General features: G+C 42.6%; 1 protein-coding gene across 2 annotated transcripts in view; it reads right to left on the bottom strand.

Annotated features, from left to right (window-relative positions):
- STARD13 (StAR related lipid transfer domain containing 13) overlaps positions 1 to 20,272 on the bottom strand; it is a 229,432-nt gene that overhangs the window by 30,667 nt on the left and 178,493 nt on the right. For both annotated transcript variants that reach the window (XM_068984608.1, XM_068984607.1), the window contains exon 4: positions 7,002 to 7,065. In XM_068984608.1, coding sequence (XP_068840709.1) covers positions 7,002 to 7,065 — 64 coding nt within the window. The remainder of the gene's footprint in view (positions 1 to 7,001; positions 7,066 to 20,272) is intronic.

Below are 20,272 nucleotides of genomic sequence, written 5' to 3'. Positions count from 1 at the left end.
GCAAAATGGAAACCTCTAGGAGTCAGATGTTTTTATGAGAAAAATACACACCAAACTAACTTTATTCTGTTATCTCAACGATTTAGTAAACCAGGGAAATACTAGGGACACGGTGTGTCTGGATTTCAGCCAGGAACTGACAAAAGGCCAAGACACCAAACTGCTGGAGGCTACAGAGCATTTTGTGAGTAGCTGGTTGAGTAACTCCACCAGAGAGGGTGATGGAAAGACTGAAAGCAAATGATACAGGATGCCTTCAGGCTGTGTCCATTTTAAGAGTAAGTTGAATGAGTGCGAAGGATTCATGTTTTTAAACTGTGAAGATGGCACAGATTATTCACTAGCTGATCTTTTTTGTTGCTGTTTATTTATTTTTAATTGGAGGATGACTGCTTTACAATGTTGTGTTAGTTTCTGCTGTGCAATGAAGTGAATCAGCTGTAAGTATACGTATGTCTTCTCACTTCTGGACCTCCCTTCCACCCCGCCCCCATCCCATCCATTCAGGTCTCACTAAGTGATCTGAAGCAAGGCACTCACTCTAAGACTCAATTTTCTCAGCTGTAAAATGGAAATGATAACAACCCACATCTGGCACGGTTTGCCAGTAGAATCAAATGAGATTATATGTGAAAATGCCAGATAAATCTTAAAGTGCAAGATGAAACTAATTATTGTTAGAGAATACTGATTTGAGATGCATAACGATCTTAACAGAATTGAAGGATGGCCTGTGTAATAACATGAAATTTCATGAAGTTAAACACGAAGAACTTAACTTCACAAATCTATTATAGGATGTGTGAGATGGAACAGTCTTCTTTCCTATCAATAGTCTTGAGAGTTGTAGCAGATTTAGGCTTAATATGAGTTAACCATGTAATGTGGTAACCAAACCAAGACATCCACCTTAGGATATCTGATCAAAAGCATGGATCTCAACACTTGGGACATGCAGCCCCATTGTATTCTGCACCGGTAACATACATTAGGAACAACGGGCCACTGCTTAAGGCGCACAGGGAATGGGATATATTTCCAGAGTAGAGTAATCAAGTTGGCCAGTGATTTAGACATCACAACCTTCTATGAAGGATGATTGAAAGGGGTAATGGTTTGGTTTAGAAAAAAGGAATTCGAGAACAGTACGAACTCAAAGTGTGGTCAAGGGGCTGACAGTCCCCTAACCAGTCTTCAGTGAGGTGAGTTCAGACACTAAGTATTAAAACCATTTGTCACTATTTAGCATGGCTGTGCTATCCAAGCTCATGATCACTACACTTGTCTTACTAAACGGGGTTGAGACCAGCTTGTGTGTTGGGCTCACAAAGTCCATGTTACATGTGACATTTCAAGATCAGTTTATCTAGCATAACCCAAAGTGTATAATGTACAGGATCCATTGTTTTACAGAAAGACTACTGTAGAAACTAGATAGTGACTGTGGATTAAAGATGAATTTTGACAATATAGCATCACTTACTTCATTTTGGTAAAAGTAAAAAAGAATAGCCAAAGCTTTTAAAAATTACTTTAAAAACCTCTTTATTTTTATTTTTTTTAATGTGTATCATTTTTAAAGTCATTATTGAACTTGTTACAATATTGTTTTTGTTTTATGTTTTGTTTTTTTTTGGCTGCAAAGCATGTGGGATCTTAGCTTCCTGACCAGGGATCGAGCCTGCACCCTCCCAATTTGGAAGGCAGAGTCTTAATCACTGGACTGTCAGGTAAGCCCCACTCAACATATTCTGTGAGACTGGCTTCTTTATGATGGTTAATATTAAAACAAAGAAGCACGTGAGATACACATTTTCGCCTGTGAGTGGTTTCTGTCAATCAAACCTAAATTTGATAACAAACAGAAAACTCACCATGGGGAATACTCATAGTCATAGTGTTTGATTGAAATGTGTGTATAGACATTTAATATGGGGAATTGGTATTTCAAAGTAAACTTTTTATTTAGTTCTGACAGCTGAACAACAGAAAAAAAGTTGCAAATGCAATCGTGATTCTTCATATTAATTGCCTAAGTGTAAACTTTTAGTAAAAATATGAACAATTTTTGTAATTCTTTTCTGTTATATTTGTTCCAGTTATATTTATTGGAATGCAATTTTGTATCTGCAAAGTCTAATAAAACATTTAGTCTTGTATTTTCTCTAGTACAATTATTAGAGATTATCTAATGATTGTATCATTCATATTTCTAGTATTATTCATGTTTCTAATAATTGTTTTGTAATGAATTTTACAAAAGTATCTTGGTCAGTGGCAGGCTGGGAAGTTTTTAAAAAATCAATCATTCACTGTAGACAGTTTAAGAAACTCTGTTCTAGACTGAACAGAGGTCAGAAAACTTTCTGTAAAGGGCCAGATAGTAAATATTAGAACATTAAAACTACTCAACTCTACCTTTGCAGCCAAAAGGATGGGTGTGGCTTTATTCCAGTACAACTTTCTTTACTAAAGCAGGAGCAGTAGGTTGCTGAGCTCTGGTCTGGACAGAGAAGAAATCCATATTCTGTGCCTCTCCAGAGAGAAGAGTTACATCAAGTCAGCTATTATATGAAAGACTTCCAGTAGTTAGGAAAAAATAAATTGCCTTGCATTTTAATGAACCCAAGTCTAAATGTTTATAAACAGAGGCTGAGTGAATTATTGGATGCTCTGAAAGTAAATCCTGTGCTGGATAGGAGGTTGGAAAAGATGAGTGAAGAGCTCCTCTCACTCAAAGATCCAGGTTCAAGGATATTCACACATAACACTCTTCAATGTAAGATGTACTACTTTCCAGTCGAGGGAATGAGGGAATGAAATGTAACTTCTCTCATTTGCTCTGCTGTTTGGAGCTGCCAGGTGGTGTCTTATTTGATGGAACATTTGAGGTTATGAAAGGCAATGAAGGGGGGGAGGGTGCAGGCGGAGGCTGAGACCGGGCCCCCTCACAACAGCTGCAGCTCCTTTGAAATGCCCACGACATCCAGGCCATGAGGTGCTGGCTGCAGCGTGGCGATTAGTCATGGTTTCTGTGTTGCTTTCCACCTTGCGGTCATGATTTCAGAGAGCTTTATTAAAACTGTGACTTTAACCAGGACCTTCTTTGGAAGCCGCTCGTCCTGCCTCAGGAAATCTTGCGTAGGAGTCCTGTGTGTGTACGCATCTCTCTCTTTCCTCCTTAACAGAGATCCTTATTGGAGTCTTCAGTCTCTGACTTTAACTTTGAATAGAGCCCACATCACATTAACACTGACTGTAATGAGGAGATTTCAGTGTTGTCATAAAGCAAGTCTGAATTCTGTAGGACATAACGAAGGAACAGTTTTCTGAGAAAGAGTAGCTTTGCATGTGCCTTGGCATTTTTAATTTAGAGGAAACTTCAAACTTCTTTTGGCTTTTTCTAAGAAAGTGAGAATAGTCATAGCTGAAATTAATATATGCTTCAGAGACAAATGCCAAAAACACACACTGCAAAGGGAAGGATTTTGTCTTTTTTAAACAAAATTTGACCATCTCTTTACACTGGAAACAGGAGCTCATAAGAGGTGGCTACTCCACAAGTACATGGAAATTTAGATGTGTATCTTCCATGAAAGTTGACTGGGGCTGAGTGGCTGAGCCCTCCTGCTCAGAAGCACGGCCCTGCCACTTGCAGCATTGCAAGGGGAGGCGCCTGAGGCCAAAGGTGGGCAATGGCTGGGTCCTCAGGCTCTCAGAAATGCCGGGGTTTAGTAAGTCTTTCAGTGAGATGCATGGCCAAGATTGAGGGCACGCTACCTGCTTCTCATGCGGAAAGTAATCTTGAATCTTTAGAGGACTGCTTTTCTCTTCTGCAAAGTGGTAAGGTGTGATTTCAGTTGTCTTGGTGCTTTACAAGTGAGTGGTATTTGATGTACAAGGAAAGTGCACGCCTACCTAAGTATGAATGAGGCTTCACCATTGTCATCAATTTGTGGATTTTGTTTTGTTTTTTCTCCCATCTTGGGTCAACCCACCAAACTCTTCAGAATTAAACAAAATCAGGTGAGAACCAAATTCAAAGCAGAGCAATGAAATTCATGACTCTTTTACCACGAGAGATCCAAAGGTAAACTTCCATGAAGACATTAAATAAATTGTGGACTTGAGTACAAAAAGCAAGAAATATCCCTCTTCTAAAACAATAAAAATACCTAATTGTATATATTGCTGAGGAAGCCCTTCCGGGTCTCAGGCTGAGGGCCAGAAGCTCATGACAATACATTTCTGAATCTCTCTCAAGGGCCAAGAGGGGCAGAACAACTGGGTTCAGATCCTGCCTGTGCTGTTTCTGAGTGGCTCTGGGCAAGTTACTTGGCTTCCCTGTCCTTCGATCTCTGCATCTATGACGTGGGGTTAGTGATGAGCAGTGGTACCTGCTGTGGAGTGGGCACTGTGGGCACCTGCTCATCACACCACAGAGTGCTAAGAAGCACACACAGCCTTCCTGAGGCTCTGGAGGGAGAAGCATGACTGTGTTCCCGGGTGGTGAAGCCATTTGGGGATGACATTCTGGGGAATTAAACATGTCTGGGCCTCTGCAGATTAGAGGTGAGCATTATATTTCTGTTTCTTGGATTGATTAAAATAGGGACAAGCCCAGAGGAAATGCTACTGTCTTTTTTTTTTTTTATGCCAAACAAACTAATTCCACAGTTGGTTGAAGCTCTTGTGGTGCTTGGTTCTCAATTTTTTCTTTCTACTTCTGATCATTTCTCCTAGTTCTAGTCTGTATTCAGTTTTTTTTTTTTTGAAATAAAATAAAGGATTGGCCAAAGCTCCAATACTCTGGCCACCTGATGTGAGAGCCAATTCATTGGAAAAGACCCTGATGCTGGGAAAGACTGAAGGCAAAAGGAGAAGGGGGTGACAGAGGTTGAGTTGATTGGACGGTATCACTGACTCAATGGACATGAGTTTGAGCAAACTCCAGGAGACAGTGAAGGACACGGAAGCCTGGCGTGCTGCAGTCCATGGTGCTATGGAGAGTTGGACACAACTGAGAGACTGAACAACGACAAAGGGCTGGTCTGTGACTTGTGTCAGGAGCAGATCATAGGGACATGTGCCACCATCGGGGTCTCCTATGTAGTTGCTTAGACCACAGCCCCCAATATGCATCACGGCTAAGATTCATGAGTAGGTGGAGACCACTCACTGGATTTATTTATTTCAAAATTCAGGCCACAAGTCCCTACATTACAATGTGGAAAGCCCTGTTTTATTCAAGTGCCTGCATCCATGGGGCCCACAGCTAAGTAGGGCTATAACGGTATATGCCACCACAGCCAACATAAGGCATAAATTAAGAACATCAGAAAGCCGAAGGGACCAATTCACAGCGGAGCTTCTGTGAAGGTAACATGGCCTAATGCATGTTATTCAAGCCTGTCCCACATGTGGGTTTTGAAATGCTGGTGATAAAGGGAAGAATTTAATCACACCACTTGGTTGAAAACAAATCGTATTGTTAGTCCTTGGCATTTGTGTTTGTGATACATAGCAGCTAAGGATCTGCACTGGCAGCCGGACAGACAGCCACACAGGCGTGGCTGCGCTTGGTTTAATAAGAACCATGTGTTACAACCAAAACAACATCTGACCTTCCTGCTTCAAACAGTGTGTGTACTTCTCAAGGGCTCTATTCAGCCAGACAGCTGTTGGGACGTTTATTCCCACATTTTTCATTTTTCTTTGACCCGGACAAATTGCCCATGTTTTAATATATTCTCTGGATATCGTTTTTCACCATTTTACCTCCTTAGCTTGAATCTGTGGTTCCTAGCTCAAACCCCAAATTGTTATGAAGGTGAGGTCAACCAAAATTCATTTGCGCTTTTTTTGGGTGTTATTTTAGAGCAGAAATTCAGGCTAAAGTTATTTTTAAAGATTTGGTTACTCGGGAGTGACTTAAAAATCCACGGGCTGTAATGACTTCTCTGTGTAGACCAGAATAAAGATTACTTTCTTACAACTCAGGGATGTTTTCTCTGCTTCTTCAAAATATAGTGCGGCTTGACTTGTTACATACAGAAGATGTGAAATGAAAAAAGTAGCTAACGATTTTAATTCTGAGTTTTCTAAAAGGATCAATTCAGTGAGAAAGAGAGGTCTTTCAGCACAGTGGTTATGGGCCTCAGTTCTGGAGTCAGACACGCCTGAAGTTGAAACCCTGCTCCTCCACCAGCTAATAGATCACAGGCAAGGGACTTAGCCAGTTCAGGTTTTATTTTCCTTCTCTAGAAAACAGAGACCCTCTGCCACAATGCATGAGATGCCATGACATAGCTTGTGGAAAACAGTTCAGTGCTCAATAAAGTATAACTTTGTTTCAGAACTGAAATCGCCAGCCTTTCTCCTACAGAGGGAAAAATGCCTGCAAAGTCCTATAAGAGAGGCAGTGTAGTGACTCAGAAACTGAAGGATGTTCCTTGTTGCTAGAGAAAAGGGCAAGGGGTGAGAATGTAGAGATGGGGCGAGTTCTGAATCCTCTTGTTACCTTCTCCTTCCACCTGCTCAACCATGATGAAATGAACCAGCCTGACAATGAACACATCCTGAACTGCACTTGAAATAAAATGCCATAGGAAAGAATGAAGCAGAAGACACCTGGCATGACTCCCCCCACAGATTCTGGTCTGCATTCTCTTAATCTACAAATCACTGGAGAATTTGAGTCTAGTATGGAGTGGATATTTACAGCTAAATAAACTTCTGAAAGATTATCATAAACAAGGCATTTTACGTTTGTATGCAAACCCTCTGATCAAAACTAAAGCAAAGTGAAACAGATGTTAGCCTAGGTTCCTATCGGGCTTATTCATGATGCTTATGATAAGACGAGATATTTGGAGAATAAACACATAGACGGTCAGTCATTTCAGAATTTTGGTTAGGTTTGTGTTGTTTTTAATTTGTGAATGCAGCTTGTCCTGCTGGTACAACCATGGTCTTAGTAAGGTGTAGTAAGTTGTACCTACCTTTTTCCTTTGGAAGTTCACATCAAGTTTCATTGAGGCACACTTGTTCAACGTATTTAGTCGTCTAAAAAGAAATAAAAATGTGATCATTGCTATCACTAATGAACCTAAATCTTTCCAGTTTGATGAGTCTCATCGGTTGCCAGTGAAGCTGAAAGTGCAGAAACAACCAATCACATCCCAAGAAAGGACTCTACCAAGAGATGGTACATGATAAAGGGTTCCCTTTTGTTCTCCAGCCTCCAGGCCTGATAGGACCTTCCATGAAGCTTACCAATCCCTGCTGCTTCCCTTTCCATCATTCTTGGAACCCATGGGAAGTAATTTTAAGCCATATTTTCACCAGCCCCTCATTTCATCTGCCACTTTGACCTTCTCTCCAGCTTATCCTGCTAATTCCCAAATTTGGATCAACTCAACCATCTCTCTTCTCTCTTGCTCTTGTGTATAAATGGGAAAAGAACTCACATTATAGTGCTGAATTATATATGCCATGAACTGAATTGTGTCCTCCCCATACTCACAGTTTGAAGCTCTAAACCCCAATGTGATTGTGTTTGGAATACGAAATGATTAAGGTTAAATGAAGTCATAAGGTAGAGCCTTAATCCAATAGAATTAATGTCTTTAAAGGAAGAGGCTGATTCAATGCACATGAACTCGGGCAAACTCCGGGAGATGGTGAGGGACAGGGAAGCCTGGCATGCTTCAGTCCATGGGGCTACAAAAAGTCAGACACGACTTGGTGACTGAACAAAGGATGTGACACCAGAGCACTCCCTTCCTCCCTCTCAATCAGCCATGGGAGGACACGGCAAGAAGGTGGCTATCTGCAAGCTAGGAAGAGAGTCCTCACCAGAAACCAAACCTCCCTGGCACCTTGATCTTGGACTTTCCAGCCTCCAGAACTGTGAGAAAATAAACTTCTGTTGTTTAAGGCACCCAGTCTGTGGTATTTTGTTTTAGCAGTCTGTGATGACTAGTACATAGCAATAATTACATTTTGAAATTCTCCCTCAGCTGGGCTCCTCAAATTGCTACCCAGCGTTTATTTAATTTTTTTTTCTCTCTATAGGCATTCACTCTCAGATCATGAAAAATATCACAGTTCCTCAACAGACCATTGCTAGTCAGCTTAACTCATTAATTATTTTAACAGTTCTTTCCTTCATCATAAGAAATGTTCATATTCTTTTTAAAAAATATTTTTCTTTATTTATTTGACTGTATGGCATGCAAACTCTCAGTCGTAGCATGAGGGATCTAGTTCCCTGACTAGGGATTGAACCCAGGTTCCCAGCATTGGAAGCGTGGAGTCTTAGCCACTGTACCACCAGGGAAGCCCAAGATGTTCGTACTCTTTTTCAAAGCTAACCCTTTATCGTGTGTTTGACTATAACATCCACCACATCATCTGGGTTCTTTTTACTCTGCACAGGAATAAAGGGATATCAGCTCTTAAAATAAACTAGATTCTGATGATGGTTATCTTCTTTCTCTAGCCTGGACACCTCACCTGAGCTCCAGAGCTACATTTTAAGCTACTCACTAGTCTCATTCATCTGGGGGGTCCTCCTGGCCCTTCAAACTCACCGATGAAAACTGAACTCACTGTATTCTCTTCAAAACCTGCTTTTCCTGTTTAAAGTCAAGTCACCCAAGCTAGAAAACAGTCATCTGCCTGTTAATTAGACCTCCATGATGTCTTTGAATTTTGCCTCTTCTGGGTCGTACTCAGTCCCTTCTCATCTTTTACTTAGAGTCAGGAGACAGCCTGTTAAACTGGTTTCACTAATGCTTCACACTGAAACTAGTTCTTTTTGTCAGTTTCTTATCGTGACATTTACTTAAAATATTTAATAACTATCCTCATTTTCAGCCATCTCCAGCTTACCCACTTATTAGTCATTCATTAGTGTCAACTATGACAGGCAGTTATGGACTAGAAGCTGATCACCTAGTCTGAAGCTATCTTCTGCAGGTCCTTTGCTCCTGTACCTGACAGCCAGTTCCAAATGTGTTAAGGTCTCTACCTAAGAACTAAAAATGTTATTTGAGGTGCATTATGTACAGTTGATCTTTGAACAACATAGGTTTGAACAGTGTGGGTTCACTCAAACACACATTTTTTTTTCAATAAATATACTGGAGGGACTTTTGCAGTGGTCCAGAGGCTAAGACTCCATGCTCCCAATGCAGGGGGCCCGGGTTCGATCCCTGGTCAGGGAACGAGATCTTACATGTCACAACTAAAGATCTTGCATGCTGCAACTAAGATCTGGTGGAGCCAAATGAATAAACAAATAGGAATTTTTTTTTGAGATCTGCAGTATTTTGAAAAAAGCTTGCAGACGAACCAACACAGTACTGAAGCAGAAGAACAATGTTGGAGAACTGACACTACCCAACTTTTAGACTTACCAAAAAGCTATAGTAATCAAGACAGTATGATAGGGGTGAAAGAAGAGACAAATCATCAGTGGAATAGAATACAGAGCCCAGAAGTAGACCCACACAAATATAGCTGACTGATCTCCGACAAAGGAGTAAAGGCAACACAATGGAGAAGAGATAGGTTTTCAACAAACGACGCTGAAAAAACTGTATATCCACATGCAGAAAAAAGTCAGTCTAGACACAGATCTTATACGCATCACATAAATTAACTCAAAACGGATCACAGATCTAAATGTAAGCACAAAACTGTAACACTCCCAGAAGATAACACAGGAGAAGATCTAAATGACCTCAGGTTTAGTGAGAACTTTCTAGACACAGCTTCAAAGGCATAATCTATGAAATAAATACTTGACAAATTGGATTTCATTAAATTAAAAACTTCTGCTCTGTGAAAGACACTGTCCAATGTATGAAAGGATATGCCATAGATATGGAGAAAATATTCATAAAAATCACATCTGATAAAAGACTGTTATCTAAAAAATACAAAAAACAACTCTTAAAATCAAAATAATAAAACAATCCAATTTAAAAAAAACAGACAAAAATCAGGATACCTCACCAAAACAAGATACACTGGTCACAAATAAGCATATGAAAAATGCTCCACATCATACATCATTACAAACTTGCAAATTAAAACAACCGTGAGATACCATGACATACCTATTAGAATGACACCATTCTAAAACATTGATATTACCAAACGCAGGCCAGGATGAGGAATGACAGAAACTCTCATTCACTGCTGGTGGGAGTGCGAAATGGTACAGCCCCTTTGGAAGACAGTTCGGCAGTTTCTTATAAAACTAAACATCTTCTTACTATACATTCCAGTAGTTGCACTCCTAGCTATTTGCTCAAAGAGTTGAAAACTTATTGCACACAAAAACTTGCACAGGAATTATTTTTTAATCCATAAAGATAAATATTGTATTTCTAAAGGACATATATACTTAAAATATAAAACAATGTGACCAAACTTCTGCAGCCAAGATGTCCACAATGGGTGTGAGGTGCCACTGCACAGGGATGTTTATAGCAGCTTTATTCATAATTGCCAAGACTTGGAAGTGACCAAGAGGTTCTTCAGTAGGTGAACCGATAAACTGTGGTACATCCAGACATTGGAATGTTATTCAGTGCTAAAGAACTGAGCCATCAACCCATAAAGGGACAGGGAGGAACCTTAAATGCATATTACCAAATGGAAGAAGCCAGTCTGAAAGGCTACATACTATATGATTCCAACTACATGGCATTCTGAAAGAGGCAAAACAGTAAAAAGATCAATCAGTATACGGACAGTAAAAAGATCAGTGGTTACTACTGGTTAGGAGGGAGAGAGGAATCACAGGATGGACAGAAAGGGTAGAGGATTGTTAGAGCAGCGAAACATTCTGTATGATACTATAATGGTGGATACATGACACTATACATTTGTCAAAACCCATAAAATGTACAAGACTGAGGGTGAAGCCTAATGCAAACTATAGACTTCGGGTGACAATGATGTGTCAATGCAGGTTCACAGCTGTGAGGTGTCACTTGGGTGGGGGATGTTAATGGTGGGAGAGGCTGTGTATATGTGGGTACAGGTGGCAGATGAGAACTCCCCATACTTTGTGCTTAATTTTGCTGTGTATCTAAAACTTCTCTAAAAATAAAACCTATTATTTAAAAATGTAATCTTTGTTTTATTCATTTAAAAGTCATTTTATTTCTTGGAGTTTGAAATTACTGATGTAAAGTGATCTGCATTTCTTTTGCTCTGAATCTACCTTCTTATTAGTACTCAATTCTATCTACAAAATTGTCATGATTAAGGACATCTTAGAAATTCTGGATATAGTTTCAAATATCATATGCACAACTATTCAGTTCTTCCTCTCACGACGGATACGTTTATCCAATCATCATGCCATATACTTTAAATAACTTATAATTTTATTTGTCAGTTATACCTCAATAAAGCTGAAAAAACCCAACTGATTTTTTAAGCTGGGAACAAAAGACAAAGAGGGAAAACATTCTTTATGGTGATCTGAGACGAGCAGACATTCCCAGCATGGTGTAGCATCAGTCTGTATTTATCTTCTATAATGTAAACAATGGCTAGACTCTCCAAGAATACAAAATGGATAAAACACACACCCTGGAGAGATGGAGATGCCTCTTTAAGGACTGGCTGCTTCAGGTAAAAGAACATGTCATGTAACAGAAGGATTCACAGCCCTTTATCAAAATCACCATGAATTCTGCTATGACTATAGCCAGGCTGCATTTAGGACAAATATTAGCATCAGTATTTGCTTCCCTCAAACTTAATGATGGGGCTTCCTAGGTGATTCAGCAGTTAAGAATCAGTGTTAAGTTCAGAATCAGTGTTAAGTTCAGAATCAGTGTTAAGCCAATGCAGGAGACGCGGGTTCCATCCCTGGGTCGGGAAGATCCCCTGGAGGAAGCAGTGACAACCCGCTCCTATAATCTTGCGTGGGAAAGCCCACGGACAGAGGAGCCTGGAGGGCTACAGTCCCTGAGGTCGCAAAGAATTGGACAGATTGAGCAACTAAACAACAAACAACAAAAACCACTTAATGATAAGTAACATAAAACCCTTCAGAAAACCTGAGTCAGTCTGTCACTGGTGGCCTGCAAAACTATCCCTGCATGAACAGGAATTATAAAATGTGTTTTCTTTGCTGCATGAACAGTGTGTCTTCCACTGGATTAGAGCCTCTTTTGAGAGGAACCATAATTTATTCTTCTAATCCACCTAAAACCTAGCGGGAAATTTTATACATGATAGTCTCTGTGGGTTTTTCTTTTAAACTGAACATACTTTGTTTACATTGGTCCAATCAGTGGCTGGCTTCAGTCACAATAGACCTTGTGTACTCAGAAGAGCAGAATTATTCTCCCCACTGAAAATGACAGGCTGAGAGCCGCACCTCATTTGCATCTCTGACGCCCAGCACAGGCACTGGTTCAGAGAGAATCCACTGGGTAAATGTTTGCTAAGGAAATACTAGAACCTGGCAGGCTCTGGGGACCGACTGGCCTGACCTCTTTTATCTTCAAATGAGGAGACCAAGGCTCTGAGAGAAAACACTTGCTCAGGGGCACCATGCATCAGCTAGACAGCTGGACTTCGCCCTGGCCAGAGATTTCTCCGCTCCAGCCTCCTCAAGGAGGACCCAGGAGGCCTGGGAGATGACAGCCTATGTCCTGGACCTTGCACAGGCTGGTCAATAAATGACAGTTTCCTTCCCCTCGCTACGTTTTCCATGGAAAGAGGAAACCCATGACGCATATTGAAGCTGTGCAGTTTGTGCTTTGGGCGAACTGGATTTACGTGTTGACACAAGCAAAGCAGTTTGACCCTTTCAGATGGACCGCCCGCAATGTCCATGGCTACCAGAACCTGGTAATTTCTACTGCTGTCTTCAGAAGGGTTCACACATTAGTAAAGGAGAAACAGTCAGAAGTCTCATTTTAAAAGTGAAACTTGAAGTTCTGGAGGGAAAGTCAACAGGAAGAGAAGAAGCTGAGATACGACCATCTGACAGTGGGCAGCACGTTCCAGGAACAAGTCGAGGGGCTGGGAATGCAGAGGTGACCAGCTGTGGTCCCTGCCCGTGGGGATCTCACACTCCTGAGTGGGATATAAATATGATGAACAAAAGGAAAAGCAATTGACTCTCAGGACGCAGAAGGACAAAGCCTCCCAGAGGAGGCAGTATTTGGGCAAGGTGATAAAGGACTGAGAGAAATTCACTGCACAGATGAAAAGGACTACAGGCAAAGCCAGCAGTCATTAACTGGAGCGCTCTAGTCTCGGAACTGCAAGGATGTGAGCAGGAATCACCGGCGGGATGGGCAGGGGTCGGATCACAAAGAACCAAAATGAAGACGTTAGAGCAATCTGTAGCAAAGGGGAGCTACTGAAGGAGTTAGGAGAGTAATGTAATGCCACTGCATGCTGCAGACAAAACTGGGGGCAGGATGGAGACGGAACTGCCAAAGAGCGGGTGGAAGACAGTTAACAGTTTAGGTGAGAGATGGCAAAGAGGAGCAGAGCGGAGTGGGAGCAGATGAAGACTTGGCCACTGACGTAGAAGCGTGGGGGCCGGGGAGAAATAGAGGGTGACTTCTGGGTTTCAGGCTTTTGTCAATGTGCCTGTGTCAATTAACAGGGAAAACCATGAAGTAGGGAGGGGCCAGGAACTGGGATTCAGGGAAGAGACATGAGGTCATGTTGGGATGCCTTGTGACATCCAGACCCACTTCGGAATGATCAGCAAGTAGAGGATATACACAGAGGATACATAATTATTAAACCAATCTTCCAGGGAGAATTCAGTGCCCTGGAAACTGCTGTGCTCAAGGCCTGGGTGGAGCAGGAGGAGCTGGGCTGGGGGAAGGTGTAGTCAGAGATATTGGAGGTCAATGGAATCAGCTCAAAGTGGTCCTGGAAGCCACAGAAGGAGCATTACAGAGAGAAGGGAGCAGTTGGTTCATTGTATCAAATATTTAAGAGTAAGTGATACAAAACATAAAATATGCCTCTTGGGTTAGCAGTCTTCGCGGGCAGCGGCTTTGGAGAAGCCTGAGTAGAGGGCTGAGCTGTGAGTGATTGCCGTGAAGAAGTGTAGCTCTGGAGGAGAGAGATTTAGGGCATTTGAGGAGAAAATGAATAATTGATTGCCACACAATATCCTCTCACAGGTAGAAGCGTTAGAATAATTTGTGAACTGACAGGTTATTTTCTTCCAGGTTCCAATGCAATTTAACAAACATGTATTGAATTCCTGCCCGGCACATGGCTGCTGAGCACCGGGAGCCCATGATGTACCGAATGAGATGGGGTTCCTAGCAGTGAGCACTGTGGAGCCTGGAGGGCGTCCCTCGCCTCCCCAACTGAACACACGTGGCAGTGGGGCCAGCAAGCAGCGAGCTGTGCCTGGGCTGCCCTGACTGACGGGACACCCGGGAGGGGAAGGAGGGAAAGGCAGGCAGGGTGCTTGCTGGGGGCGTGGGCACCAGAGGGAGATGGGGAGGGTGGTCGGGGCCCCGACTGAGCGGTATCCCACGCGGTGACTGTGACAGAGCCTGGGAGACACGGAGAGGCCCTCTGCACTTGGCGCATATACGGGAGCAGTGGTGCCCTTTCCTTCTCTTAGATGCACGTTTTACCTTTAAACCACCAGACTCTAAACTGCTCAGGAGGTCTTCCATGCTGACTTAATGGTCAGTTTCCTGGGCTATTTTTCTAATATTCCTGCCAAAAGCTCAAGAGGAATAACAGGCAGGGGTGTGGGTTCATCTCTGACGTGCTATTCTGATTAAAGCTGCAGCCTGAACTTCTCACCCTCCTCGCCAGGGTCAGAGGTGAAAGGTCTCCAGCCCGGTCTGCTGAGGAGTGCCCTGGGCGTGGCCCTCAGAGCTGGTTGAGAACAAGTCACCTGGTCCAGGGCTCAGAGGTGAGCGCCCCTGGGAGCAGCGGCTCCTCCTTGCGGGGCCTGGGAAAGGTCCCCTGTCTGTCTGGGGGTTCACAGAACAGACTCTGCAGAGCAGGGTGGAGAGCTCTGCCACACATACGTGTCTGGTGTGTTCTCAGCCAGGGCGAGGTTTTTCAAATACCACAGGCCATCCAGCGGGACAGCTTTCTGGTGTCTAAGGGGAAAGAAAGGTGTCATCGGAAGTCGCAAGGGGCTGTCGCCAGGCCACAGCTGAGCCAGGGGAGGCCACGCCTCCCCCTTGCTGAGCTGTTCACTCTGGCTGTTCTTCTAGCAAATGGCCCTGGGGCAGCAGAAATGCTGGCTCCTCTTCCAGCCCCAAACCCCACAAACTGGCCCTGGATGTCAGTGGAGGTGTGTGAGAGGGATGGTAAAGCGTGGACTGATCTCGCTATACGATGTTGCTCAAGGGGGAGAGGACGTACATGTGGCACTGTATGAGCTGCATAATATATATTTTTAATTGACTTACAGTTGACAGACAACATCAGATAAGCTTAAGGTATATGACATAATGATTTGATACTTGAAATGATCATCATAATAAGTTTAACGTCCATCATCACACATAGTTACTATCTTTTTTTTCCTGTGATGAGAATTCTTACACACAGAAGTCGCTCAGTCGTGTCCGACTCTTTGTGACCCCATGGATTGTAGCCCACCAGGCTCCTCGGTCCATGGGATTTTCCAGGCATGAATACTGGAGCGGGTTGCTGTCTACTCTTTCAGCAACTTTCAAATATGCAATACAGTATTGTTAACTATAGTCACCATGCTGCTGTACATTGCATCCCCAGAAAATAATCTGAAATCAGTAATAGCCTCTAATGACGAGAGTTTTGTGGAAGTTTTCCCTCTGCAAACTGATCGGGGACATTAGCCACAGTGGCCCACAGGTAAAGAGCTAAAAACAAAAGAAGAGGGGCTGCACAGGTGGTGCTGGGGCAAAGAATCTACCTGCCGATGCAGGAGACGCCAAGAGACGTGAGTTCCACCCCTGGGTTGGGAAGATCCCCGGGAGGAGGAAATGGCAACTCACTCCAGTACTCTTGTCTGGAAAATCCCATGCACAGAGGAGCCTGGCGGGTGACAGTCCATGGAGTCACAAGCAGCCAGGTACGACTGAGCGACTAAGCACACGAAAACAAAAGAACAGGTTTTCTTGGATTTCTTCAGTTTGTGGATTTCAAAGTTTAAACTCACGTATGCCTGTACTAGAGAAGTCAGATGGGGTGTCCTTAGCTTTTTAACTTTTCACAAAAATTGCATCTAATCCAGATAAAATTTTTCCAGTGAGAATTAGGCCGGGTTGAAGCAAAGGTCATACCAGAGATTTCCGAGAAAACTGAAAGAAAGAAAACCCCCCGGGGCGGGGTGGGGGTGGTGGGGGGACTGGGTGGGAAGAAACATTCACTCCCAGGAGCCTAGGGGCGGCTCTCGGCTCCTCCCCTACCGGCCCTATGGACGTGGGGTCCCCCTTGGTCAGCCCCGGTCCTCTCCTCTCTTCACTGTCTCACTCTCAGGGCCTCGTGCCTCTCGTGCCTGGGTGACACTGCATCTCCGTCCCAAGCTGAGGGCCGTCCAGCTCCAGACCCACATGCCCGGCCGCACACTCGACGCCTTCACCGGCACCTCCAGGCGCCTCAGCTCAGCACCTCGAACCCTGGCTGGACTCCTCTCCTTTCTCTCCTCGGCTGTTTCCTGACTCAAGGAAAGGCGTCACCACCACACATCTGCTCAAACCTGGAGGAATCTGCTGCCCCTGAACTCCGAGCAACAGCAATAATAACAGTACCTGATATTCATAGGTTCTGGTGAGAATAAAATGAAGTCAATGTCAAGAACTTAGTATGCTAGTCAGCGCAGAGTAAACACTCCCAAAACGATAGCCATGGTCATCTATTTTTTATGTGGCAAAGCAAAGCATTTTTAAAAAATATTGCTAATGTTTTTGACAGAATACAATGCAAATAGCTAAACACACATATAGAGAGAGAGATATAAACTCCTTCTTTAGCCCTGCTGTTCTACTTTGTAGCTTCTTGGGTGTTCTTCCTAAAGTTATTTTGAGTAGGTGGTTGGAAAAGTTAATATAAGAGAACATTAAAAAATATAAAGATCAATTTTTAATATAAATTTTTACACTTATATATGAAATCCCTACCTTTGACCTTTCTGTATCTGTACTTGTCTTGGCCACCCTCATTCTATATAGACTACCTTGGTGTGAGGTTTGTGATGGAAAGTGGGGGTGGGGATGAAGATGCCTTTTCTGCACATTAAATTAGTCAAATAAAAGAAACAAAAGTGAAAGTTCAAAATAACCACATCAAAAATTCATGTGTTCTTGTCTGGGTAATTCCTACTGGCCTTTTAGGGTCATTTTTCCAGGAAGCTCTCTCTAAAATGCTCTCGCCCTTAGCTCTCCTGCACCTGTACTTACAGTGATCACACCATTTGTCCACGTAAGTCAGAGTTTACTCAATTCTCCACCTAGGTACGATGGGCATTTGGGGACAGATAATTCCCTGTGGTGGTGGGTACACTGTGCCTTGTGGGAGGGAGCAGCATGTCTGGCCTCCACTCATTAGATGCCAGTAGTATCACCACAGTTGTGACAAGCAAAAATATTCCCAGGCCTGAAGACAGGATCAAATGCTGCCCCCACTTCGGACTGAGAACCACAGCACTGGACTGAGACTTCAGGTGGAAATTCTGTCTTATTTGTCTCCATAGCAAATAAGGCCCTCAAGACACAGCCTTGATGAAGTGACCTTAAGGAAGAGATGGCACAGTGCCACTACTCTCCACAGTGAATAAGTTCTAAACTCTTCACAAGAGAACAGAGTATGCTTTAAACTCTTACTCTAATTATTAATATTTTTACAAGTTGAGGTCCATGATGGTACAAATGCAATCAGAATTTTCTAACCCTGGGACTTACAAGTTAAATTCAGAAAAATCACAAGGCAACATAGACATCTTGGGAAGAATTACCTTTAAAGGAAGAAATTAAAAACAAAACAAAAAACACTCCAAATCGTGTTTCACAAAAAGACCTAAGCTTTCTTTGGAAAATGCCAGAAGCAGCCTGTGTGGCTTTGAATCCTAGCACTGCTATTTACGAGCCATAAATGGGAAAGTTATTTCATACCTCTGTGCCTCTATTTCCTCATTTGTAAGATGGGAATGATATTATAGCCTATCTTATAAGATTATTATGGGAATGTAATGAGTAAATATTTATAAAATGCTTAGAGGAGTGCTTGCCAAGCACTTTGTGGCTTATTTATCTATTTATACTTTGGCTGCTTTGGGTGCTCAGACGCGAGGGCTTCTCTTGGGGAGCTCAGGCTCTAGAGGGTGTGGGCCCCATTGTTGCAATGCACAGGCTTAGCTGCTCTGAGCTATGTGGGATCTTAGTTCCTCGATCTGGAGTTGAACCTATCTATTGCGATAGAGGAAGATTCTTAACCACTGGACTACCAAGGAATTCTCCAGCACTTTGTGTTTTGAAGAAATGAAATCACTGCTTATTGGGATTTGTATTTAACATATAGAGTTAGAATTTCAAAGGTGGAAGTGACCGTGAATATTATGTAATCATCTATATCCTCCTCCCCATGATTTGTCTGTGGTTTCAGTTCAGGTAGTTGTCACAAATTATTATGTGCCATAATACACAACATGGGTTTCCCTGGTGGCTCAGATGGTAAAGGATCTGCCTGCAATGCAAGAGACCTGAGTTCGATCCCTGAGTAGGGAAGATCTCCTGGAGAAGGGAAAGGCTACACACTCCAGTATTCTAGGCTGGAGAATCCCCATGGACAGAGGAGCCTAGTGGGCTACAGTCCATGGGGTCACAAGGAGTCAGACATGACTGAGCGACTAAGCACAGCACAGAAACACAATATATAAAATGTTGTACATTTTATATGATATTCTTAAAGAGAAAATTTTAAAGTACATTACCAATTTTCATAAAAACTACCATTATTTAAAATTATTAATGTTATTTAATTTACTCAAATCAAATGGCATGGCTTTGTGTGTAGAGGTAAACTGTAAAAATCATTTTTGTTGGCACTCTCTGGCACAGTCTCCCTTGTCCCACATGATATGCATTGCCATTAGATGTTCTTTTAAATGCAAAGGGCAGTGACAGATGAACTGTAACCTTAGTCAATTCCATATCTTCATGAAACAGCACTGAGCAAGATGAATGCCTTTGTTTTATACATGTTATAATCAGTATTTATTAACAGCATAAGTTAGGCAGATCTAACATTAAATTATAAATTCAGAGATCATCTTGGGCATCAAAGCTCTATGTTATTAACAGCAGTCTGAACAAATACCCCAAACCAAAATGCTAACAGAACATGCTACTTCTGGAAAATCTCATTTGGGAGCTTTTGTGTGCTGCAGTTTGCCTTAAAGGTGACAAACCTTGCAAGGTATTGCGATACCTTGGCTATGCCTACATTCTGATACTGTTACAGTTTCCATTAGCTCATCCAGCTATTTTAGATTTGCAATTAGCTTTTCATTACTCACAAGGGAAATTATTTTTCAATTAAAAATTCAATCAAAAACCATAAAAACAGAATTATACTGTGGTTGCTAAGACAGCAGAGACTGCACTACTATTCTGACTGGCAGTAACAGATATTTACAGACTCCTCTGTGCACTGGTGCTGGCAGAGTTGCAGAAGCAATGCTGAGGGCTGATCACCATTCTGGAGGTTCACACCTTCACTAAAGACAGCAAACCTGCCTGGTTTCCAAGACCTGCAAATGAGAGCCACACACCCACATGTACCCCGTCAGGCATGAGCCCTCCCTGTCAGCAACGTTCTTGCTACCATCCACAATTTTTTTTATAAATCTATAAACGGCTAACACTTCTCAACAACTCTTAAAGTGTAAATGGGGACCCAGGACATTAATTGTCTGGCAGGACATTGTCTGTCTGTCCATACATGAGAGAAACTTTCAGAAAACCAAAGGTGAATAAAATTCTTGTGGGTAACATTTACAGTAGGACACCTTCGGCCCTCTGGTCTCTGTTTATCTACCTGGCAGAAGCTACCTGCCCTCTGGCTATGGTTCTCTGCTCCCTTTAGGATTCTGCATTGGCTCAGCATTTCACATACGCATGAGAAATGTGGAGCTCCCAAAGTTTTAAAAATAAAACATGAGACCAGCTCCATCACTGTGTCTGCACTGCACAAGGAAGAAAATGAATCAAATCACAACCCCTTACTGCTCTCTAGGCAGCAATCATAA

Source organism: Capricornis sumatraensis, chromosome 12, assembly GCF_032405125.1.
Source record: "Capricornis sumatraensis isolate serow.1 chromosome 12, serow.2, whole genome shotgun sequence".
NCBI lineage: Eukaryota > Metazoa > Chordata > Mammalia > Artiodactyla > Bovidae > Capricornis > Capricornis sumatraensis.
Note: the sequence above shows the minus strand (reverse complement) of the source record. Positions and strands in the feature narration are given on the sequence as shown.